Source organism: Mus caroli, unplaced genomic scaffold (assembly GCF_978045245.1).
Source record: "Mus caroli unplaced genomic scaffold, Mus_caroli_1 scaffold_6, whole genome shotgun sequence".
Lineage (NCBI taxonomy): Eukaryota > Metazoa > Chordata > Mammalia > Rodentia > Muridae > Mus > Mus caroli.
In genome coordinates, this window is record NW_028227261.1 from 13,741,957 (window position 1) to 13,751,383 (window position 9,427).

At 43.5% G+C, this 9,427-nt stretch overlaps 1 protein-coding gene and 1 pseudogene across 1 annotated transcript; one reads left to right on the top strand and one right to left on the bottom strand.

The window, feature by feature from the left end:
- Positions 1 to 3,306: 3,306 nt before the first annotated feature.
- On the bottom strand, positions 3,307 to 3,789 carry LOC147004163 (large ribosomal subunit protein eL21 pseudogene; annotated as a pseudogene).
- A 3,031-nt stretch (positions 3,790 to 6,820) lies between these two features.
- Positions 6,821 to 9,057, top strand: LOC147004164 (PRAME family member 12-like). The gene is made up of 3 exons (XM_085838372.1): positions 6,821 to 7,146; positions 7,619 to 8,209; positions 8,490 to 9,057. The coding sequence occupies exons 1-3, from the start codon at positions 6,860 to 6,862 to the stop codon at positions 9,055 to 9,057; spliced, it is 1,446 nt and encodes a 481-aa protein (XP_085694498.1). The 5' UTR covers positions 6,821 to 6,859.
- Positions 9,058 to 9,427: the final 370 nt, after the last annotated feature.

Sequence of the window (9,427 nt, forward strand, 5' to 3'; positions counted from 1 at the left end):
CTCTCGTTATTCTGTTAGTCTCTATCAGTAGACATGGGAAACTAGCTCTCTCTTCTGAGTTTCAGTGATCAGAGCACTCTGTGCAGGCAAGCTCTCCTCTTAGAGGGAAGGTGCACAGATATCTGGCATTCGGTCCTCCCCTCTGGACGAAGATGAAGGCCCAAAACAGGATCTGTCCCAGAAGCTGTGTTGCTTCGGCCTGTCACAGAAGCTGTTAGCTTCTGTACTCCACACTGTCACATGTGCAGACTACTCTCCGCAGAGTTCCGAACCCAAGATGTCTGCCTTGATGCTCAGGCAAAGCCTTCCTGAGCCGAGGAGAGAACTATCCACTGGCCGGGAAGGTGCCCAGATGTCTGGGGCCCGAAAAGGGGGCTGCCTCAGAAGCTCTGTGGCTCCCGCCTGTCCCAGAAGCTCTTAGCTTCTGTAGTCCACATTCTCACCTGTGCAGAGTAGGCTTGGCAGAGTCCCGGAACGAAGATGTCTCCTTCCCTTTCATTCAAGCAGAAACAAGAAAGAACTAAAAAGCATCACTCATAAAAAAAAAAAATCTCTCTATGACACCTAAAACACAAGTCCAACCTTTTCTCTCTCTCAGGCAGAAATGAGAAACAACCCGAAAGTGATGCACACCCACAAAAACAGAACCAGATTGGTGGACATCTCTTGGCACACCTGAGCCCACTTGTACCCCAGACCAAGACTCAGTACTTCTGGCCCTGCTGTAGACTTCCTTGGCTTCCAGATAGGTCTATCCTAACTGGCTGTGGAAACAAGCTTTCTTTACACTCTGTAGATCTCACAGAAAGTTTCTAACATTCAGACAAATTAGCCACCACATAAGTCACAAGCATTTGCACTATTTTGCAAGTACTTACCTGCTCATACCACATAGTGTCACATTTCTGACACTCAGATAGATTCCTCAGCACCGCTCAAACCTAGAACAATCACCACGGCAACACAAGCCACGAGGTTCCACACAAATAAATCATCACTGCACGGCTGGAAGGGTTCCACATTTACCTCTTCACAAGCTTGCTACATTCTACTCTACAGATCTCACACAGAAAGCTCAGACAATTTAGCTCTCAGACAGGGAAAAAGCAGGGAGTATAACACGGTGCTACAAACAGAAAAACACAAACTCCTAGACTAGTTTTGCAAGGTTTAAGACCCTCCATAAGGATCGTCCTGTGTGTAATGGAGAAATTCCCGGCCAACACACCAAAATGTTGTGCCAGGGAAATGTTAGTGATCCCCCAAGACACACAGGAGCCAATCTGATGCAATTCACAGCAGAGTCTTTATTCTCTTCGAGTTTGCTCAGGCCCTGCCAATGCACCAGGATGTTTTTGGTGGTGGAGGAATCGGAATGTCTACTGGGGTAAAGCGTTATAGTAAACAGCAAACAGAGAGTACATGTGCAACCAACTAATTGGAAAGCCACTGTGGCATTTAACATAATTGGCTGGTACTGGGAGTCACTTCATAAACTTGATTTCTGCTTCCTTCTGCATTGGTGGCCATTAGACAGGAGGTGGGCTTGTAACCTTGGGTGCAGGTTTATTGTGGGAATAATCAGGAGACACTAATCTTGTTGGGAGTTGTAAACTGGAAACTGTGCTCTTGTTGGGGATTAGCCTAGAGACTGGAGTTAGGCTCTGGTTTTGTTGGGGGCCAACTTTGAAACTAATGCTATATACCAGTATGGTAGTCTACCTGAGTTCACACTTAGGTCAGGTTCTCTAAAACAGAGTCTGAATTCAAAAGCTTTGGCATCTCAGTTCTATTACATTATCACCAGTTTCTGTTTTGCAAATTTTTCACTTCGTAAGTTTGGCTGTCCTGTAATGTGCTTCTTAGACTGACTGAACTCAGAGGTCTGCATGCATGTTTCCTAACCACTGGTGTTGAAGGTGTGTTCCACGAAACCTGCGTTTAAGTTGCTTTTTTTACCACCTAGAACTTACTTTGTTCTAGGATGGTGGGGAACTCAAGAGATCTGCTTGTCTTTGCCTCCTGGGATTAAAGGATTTTACTACAACTACTCAAGTTTTTGGGGTGAGATGTTGACCCAAGGTCACTACTCCCTTAATTGAATTCAATATCCTTGAACACAGGATTCAGTTCCATTTCACTTCCTGGTGCTCCTTTAATACTCAAACCATATGTTTTATATTTTTACTTTCTCATCTTGCTATGCTGCTCTTCATAAGCCTTAATCAGAGAACAAATTCTATGATGGTATTCATTAGGACCTGTCTGGGCAACAGCAACAAAAAGCACTAGAAAATCTGCCAAGGGGAGGTCCAGAATCATGGAGGTGTGAATAGGGTAAGGAGAGTACTGGCTGAGCACCTGTGGATCTCATAGCTCTATTAAGCTGCTCTTCCTCTTCAGTCAGTGACCACAAGGGGATGGGACTCAATCCACCCTCAGGCAGCTTCTCAGGATGACAAGCATCACAAAATGACCGACAGATATTACTTCTTGATTTCTCACATGACCATATTGAAGATCTGGTGTTGAGCCAGCTTGGGTGCTGTACAAGAGGCCAAAGGAAATTCTTGGCCAGCTGTGCGAAAAGAGTTGATCACATGCTACTCTGGGCTATTTAAAAAAAAAAAAAAAAACCTTAAACAACCAGGCATGAGGCCTCATACTTATAATCTCAGCACTCAGGAGGCAAAGACAGCTGGATTACTCGGTTTATAGCCAATTTGATCTACAGGAAGAGCTTCCCATAATCCATTTTCTCAAGCCATACCAAGTCTCCAATAAAACAAGTGAAGTGTTGACAAAAATAATAAATTTCCTGATTAAATTACATGGGTCCAGTAAGACAACTCAATGATAAAGTTATACTCTGTCAGAAGTGAACCACTGAGGTCAACTTCAAACAAAAACACTTAAATACACATGCAAAGGAATCATGGAAACTGAAATAAATAGCACATTTACACTGAAAAAGCACACACACGAAAACCCTCACACATTGAGTATGTAAACATACAATGAACAATTCAATCAGTGGCCTCTTCACTTTCTTTCTTCCTTTAAAGATTCATTTATTTATTTATTATTATGTGTAAGTACACTGTAGCTGTCTCCAGACACACCCCAAGAAGGCAACAGATCTCATTTTAGGTGGATGTGAACCAACATGTGGTTGCTGGGATTTGAACTCAGGACCTCTAGAAGAGCAGTCAGTGCTCTTAGTCACTGAGCCATCTCTCTAGCCCCGACTCTTCGCTTTATTTTTTCTTTTTTTCCTGGTGCTGGTATTTTATGTCTTTGTGTACATTAGGCCATGAATCCGTATGGAATGGGCTCCAACAGCTCAGGCCCTTTTCTGTTAATCCTCACAAACTGTGTTTCTCTGGGTGGCGCAGGCTTGCTCTTCAGCTGCACCCAGGTGCCCTTATCTTTGGCTTCCTTTTTCTTCTGGTTGTTCTCCTTCACACGCTTTAGGAACCTGTCTCTGCTCTTTGAGTGCTTGATGTGCTCAATCCGCACATTGATCCTCTTGGCCAGAATTTTGCCCTTAACCTGCTTGTTGACAATGATGCCCACGGCATGCTGGGTGACATTGTAGACTCTTCTATTTTTGCCGTGGTAGCACTTATGGGGCATTCCATTTTGAACAGTGCCCATTCCCTTGATGTCTACAATGTCACCCTTCTTGTAGATTCCCATGTATGTGGCCAAAGGAACAATACCATGTTTCCTAAAAGGCCTAGAGAACATGTACCGGGTGCCTCTCCTCTTTCCCTTTGTGTTCGTCATTTTGGCGAGTTACTGTAAGATGTCTGCTGACTCTTCACTTTCTAATTGATTATTATTTTTGAGTTCACACAAATAACTATGATTGAATAAAAATAAATTCAATCATAAAGATCCAGTAGATTGAATCTTGTGCTGTGGGCGGGGTAGGGGGTGGAGCTACATAAGGTGGGTGTGAGAGAAAAGAAGTATAAAAGGGTTAAGACACTCAGAGTCCAGGAGTGCACAGTTTCTGGCTGACCCTGCTGAGAATAGATGCGGATATCCTGATCAGGTAAGTCACTGATCACTCTCTTCCACCAGGAGGCCTCTCACAGTCTGGATATTTCAAGATGCTGGGCTTAAAATAAAATAGGCCAAATTCTGGTTGCTCTCCCTCCAGTGATGATGATGGTTGTGGTGATGATTACATTGGGTTTGGTGTTATTGAGAAATCCACATTGCACTGGAACTTTCATGTTAATAGGTTCACTTGAGTATTTTTGGTACAGTGTCCCAAATGGAAAGGCTAGTCTTGATCTTCAGATTCTTCTGACTCTGGAAAGCCTCCTAGGCTCATTCAAGATAGGCAATTCAAGATAGGATCTGCTTATAGTTTAAATCCTTTGGAATTGCTTCAACTATGTTTCACCGATTAAGGCTTTGCAGTTGGTTGAATTGAACTTTGCTCCTAACTGTAGCTTACACATAAATATGTGAACTACTAATAGTTTTGTAATTCAACCCACCTGTCTCAGCTACTCTGAGAACTGGAGCTTTACTAATGTGTTATTATATATAGCCTTGGTTGTTTGACATGATATTGTGTAATACTGGATTTAAAATCAAAACAAAACCAAACAGAACAAAAAACTTGTATAAGCGATCCAGGTAGGACACACCAGCATCACTTGGGAACAAGAATTATAGTCCTAGCCGGTAGTGGGGATGCACGCCTTTAATCCCAGCACTTGGGAGGCAGAGACAGGCAGGTTTCTGAGTTAAAGGCCAGCCTGTTCTACAACGTGAGTTCCAGGACAGCCAGGGCTATATAGAGAAATCTTGTCTGGAAAAAAAAATTATAGCCCTGAGCACAGACAATCCCAGTTCCAGGCTGGACATGGCAGCATAAAGATTCCTTGACTATACATTAAATAAAAAAAAAATCAAATAGATGACCTATAAAAGTGGCTCAGTATTAGAACACTGGTCTAATGGGATCAAACCCTGGGGGCATTAAATAGGCTTGGCCCAGGGAGTAGCACTATTAGGAAATGTGCCTTTGTCCCTCCTCCTAACCACATGAGAGCCAGTCTTCTGCAAGTGGTCTTCAAATGAAGTTGTAGAATTCCCAGCTCCTCCTGAACCATGCCTTCCATGGACACTGACATGCTCCCATTTTGATGAGGATGGATGGAACCTCTGAAGTTGTAAGAACAGTGATCATGAAAAGCTTAGGCCCAGGAGTGGTGATACATATCTTTAATCCCAGGAGACAAACATAACCATATTCAAACCACGAAAAGCCCTATAACCAAACCGCCGCTATCAAGATATTTCCTATCATATTTTATTTGAAATCTACTCCCCGGGACAGGCATGAAAGTATAATATGTAGCTTAAGTTTCCCCAGAATCCTCCTCATTCCTGCTCCGAAGTGCTGATATTAGAGGCTCCTACCACCACACCTGGCATCTATGCACTATTTTAAAGCAAAGTGCACGAGCCAGGTGTTGTAGGTAAAACTGAATATTCCCTTTTTTATTAGATATTTAGTTTATTTATATTTCAAATGTTATCCCCTTTCCAGGTTTCCTCTCTGAAAATCCCTTATCACCTCCCCCTCCCCCTGCTCCCCAACCCACTCACTCATGATTACTGGCCCAGGCATTTCCCTGTACTGGGGCATAGGACCTTCACAAGACCAAAGGTCTCTCCTCCCATTGATGACCAACTAGGCTGTTCTTTGCTACATATGCAGCTATAGACACGAGTCTCTCCATGTGTTTTCTTTGGTTGGTGGCTTAGTCCCAAGGAGCTCTTGGGGTACTGGTTCCTTTATAGTGTTGTTCCTCCTATAAAACTGCAAACCCTTTCAGCTCTTTGGGTACTTATATTCTAACCCTCCCAGTGACAGTTAGGAACATGGTGAGTCGGGGCAAGCTTAGACTACAAAGGTTTGGAAGTGTGCTCATTTCACTCTAACCTCCACTCTATGCAATACCATATTTTTAAAAATATACAAATCTAGATGTTTTTCCTAAAGCCGTTCTTTTCCTGTAGCTCAATACAATATGGGAAATGCCCTTCCGTGTAGCCCCCAAGCACTCGCATTGCCACGTCAGACTCAGTCTTTCTGGGTACTCTCATTCAGTCAAGGTTTTAGAGTTGCTTTGAGGAAAGATATCAGTCTTGGTTTGGCTTTACATTTCAGACAGGATCTGGCTGAGTTACCTACCAGACCCTTGGAAACCTTTTCTTCCTTCCTTCCTTAATTCCTTCCTTCCTTCCTTCCTTCCTTCCTTCCTTCCTTCCTTCCTTCCTTCCTTTGTTTTTAGTTTTCCATACATGGTTCCTTTGTGTAGCATTAGTTATCCTAGAACTAGCTCTGTAGACTAAGCTGGCCTCAAACTAACAGACCTTCTTTTCTCTGCCTCTTGAGTGTTGAAAACTAAGTTATATATTACCACCACCCAATGGCAATGTCTTTCTTTGAGGTACTTGAAAGGCAGAAAGGTGAACAGTGCATGTTTTGCCACAAAAAGATTGTGACCAGACTGCTTGTCCTTTGCAAATGGGAATGAGATTGAGAGGAACAAGGACCAGTGGTAATTACCTCATGTGTCAATGGTTAATTTGTGCACTGATGCAGATTCTTATAAGAGACCCCATATGTAGAGAGTGATAAGGGTTTGGCTTTGTGACCACCAGATCTTAAAACAGGACATACTGAGTTCCACAATGTGGCCAAAGCAGGGATTCTGGCAATTTGGTGGTTCCTTGGATGCAGAAATTTAAAGATTCCTAAGACATATCTTGAAAATTGTATTTCTGGATGCTTCAACAGGTCTATTCCTTCTAAAGATTCATCAGGATGAGCTTCCAGGCTCCACCCACACTCCTGAGCTTGGCAGTACAGAGCCTGGTGAAGAATGAAGCCTTGGCCATCAATGCTCTGCAGGAGCTGCCCAGGGAGTTGTTCCCACCACTCTTCAAGGCAGCCTTCACTGGCAGACACATGAAGATACTGAAGGAAATGGTGGGAGCCTGGCCTTTACCTTGCCTCCCTGTGGGGGCACTGAAGAACGTCCCTGACATGACAATATTGCAAGCTGTGCTGGATGGTGTAGACATGCAGCTGAAAGGAAATTTTCACCAAAGGTAAACAATAACTATGTAATGCTAAATGGCTTACATTTAAGTATACGGAGAAGGACATCTGGGCTCATGGAAATTAGAGTCAAAAGTAGATCATAGGCTTATGTCAGTATCATCTTGAAGAGCTGCAGTGTCCTGAACAGTCGCTGAATCCTGGTAACAAATGTCCATTAAGTATGAAGTACAGCTTAGAGACCATGTAGCTACATGGCCCTGTGTCTCTACCAAGTAATAGAAATAGGATCAGTGGAAGGTCAGAGAAATAAATGGAGGAATCAGATATCCAGATGCAGTTAAGGCAGAGAGACCTTGCCCAGAGGTTTGAGTTGCTATGTGGAGACCCAGCACTGGAAACTTAAATCTGTAGGAGACAGAGCAGAACAGTGAACTGCTGACAAGAAAGAAGCCTAGAAAAAGCTGGCTAATGTTTTTGGTCTTTTGTATCTTCCTACATTTCTATCTGTTTTACCCACAGAAAGCGGAAGCTTCAAGTGCTGGACCTGAGAAATGTGCACCATCACTTCTGGAATGTTTCAACTGTACCAGAGGATGGAGACAGCGCAGTAGAAACAGTGTGTCAAAAGCAGAAAGCAACACGCCCTCATAGATATGCACTGAGGCGACGTTTAAAGGTGGTCACTGTCCTACGCCTTCAGTTTGATCTAGAGGAAAATCAAACTTACTTCTTGCACTGGGCACAGGAGAGAAGAGGTTCCCTGAACCTGTGCTGTGTGAAGATGAGGATTATGGGATTGCCTATGCACGCTGTCAGGAAGATCTTGCAGATTTTCCAACCATATTGCATTGAGGAGTTGGAATTGAATACAAGCTGGACTCTGTCCACACTGGCATGCTTTGCACCTTGCCTTGGTCAGATGAAAAATCTTCTTAAACTCCATCTAACACTAGTCCACGAGAAAGTCTTCCCTTTTCTATGTACGTCAACAGACATACAGGAGAAGAGTGTCACCAAATTCATTTCTCAGTTCTCCAAACTCAACAATCTCCAGCATCTCCACCTGGCTGACCTCTACTTTCTCACTGGCCACATGAATGAATTGCTCGGGTAAGGAAGGAGGAAGAGTTCTTTCTGATTCCACAGCAAACATTTTCTGTTTCCCATATAGACTAGGGGTCATGGTAGATTTAACAATAATGATCAAGTCTTATCATGATGGTGACTGGTCACAGCCTAGAATGGTGGGACTTGAGTTGGCTGATCCCAACAGGTTGCACTGGATGCTCACTGCCATCCTGTAGTGACACTAACTCAGGACACGTGGTCTCTCCTACTGTAGGTTAGCCTTGTCACTCTATACCAAACTAACCCTCTAGTCTCTCCTTAGGTGTCTGAAGACTCTAATGGAGTTCCAGTCAATTGCTCTCTGCAAGTACTCACAGTCAGACATGGAGTCCTTTGCCCAGTGTCAGAGTCTCCATCATCTCAAACATCTGCATTTGGCAGATGTCATTTTGCATGATCTGAGTCTTGTGCCTCTCAGAATTTTCCTAGAAAATGTTGCAAACACTCTGAAGACCTTGGAATTAGAACATTGTAGGATGACAGACTCTCAGGTCAGCGCTTTTATCCCTGCCCTGAATAAGTGCTCTCAGCTCATCGAGGTCAACTTCTGTGACAATGACATCTCCATGTCTGTCCTAACGAACCTTCTGCATCACACATCCACCCTAAACCAGCTGATCATGGAGCTTTATCCTGCTCCTCTGGAGTGCTATGAAACCGGTTTTGTTCTTAGAGCAGAGAGATTTGTCCAGCTTTCTTCTGAGCTCATGAACATACTTTGCACTGTTAGGCAGCCCCACTCTATCTGTTTTGCCTCTCAGTTATGCCTTATATGTTCACAGTGCAGTACATACGGTCTGGAGACCAGACTTTGCCATTGTTGCCAGTAAATAGGAGAAGGATGCTTTTGGTAACTGAGAATGAAAGTCTAAGGACAAGTCTACGATCAAGGGGTTCCTGAACACATGTCTTCTGACATTGATCAATGTATTGGAGACAAAGGGGCTGACTGTGACATCTAGAGAGTGGACGTGTGAGGAGAAATGACTAATGGAATCATACAGTTGTGCATTTCAAAATGTGCATTTGTCCAGGAATAGATGGGAACGGTGTGTTCTCTCTCTAAAGGATATTCTTCTCGTCTTTCTTTCTACTTAACAGTGTCATATTAGCCCATGCTGGACTTGAACTCATGCTTTTCTCTTCTCCATGATTGCTGAAGTCACGGATAAATGCCACTATTCTCAGCTTGCAGGCAAT

Coding starts and splice junctions, on each gene's coding strand:
- LOC147004164 (XM_085838372.1), top strand. CDS start 6,860: ATGAGCTTCCAGGCTCCACCCACACTCCTGAGCTTGGCAGTACAGAGC. Junction 7,147..7,618: donor AAAGGAAATTTTCACCAAAG/GTAAACAATAAC, acceptor TTTTACCCACAG/AAAGCGGAAGCTTCAAGTGC. Junction 8,210..8,489: donor CACATGAATGAATTGCTCGG/GTAAGGAAGGAG, acceptor GTCTCTCCTTAG/GTGTCTGAAGACTCTAATGG.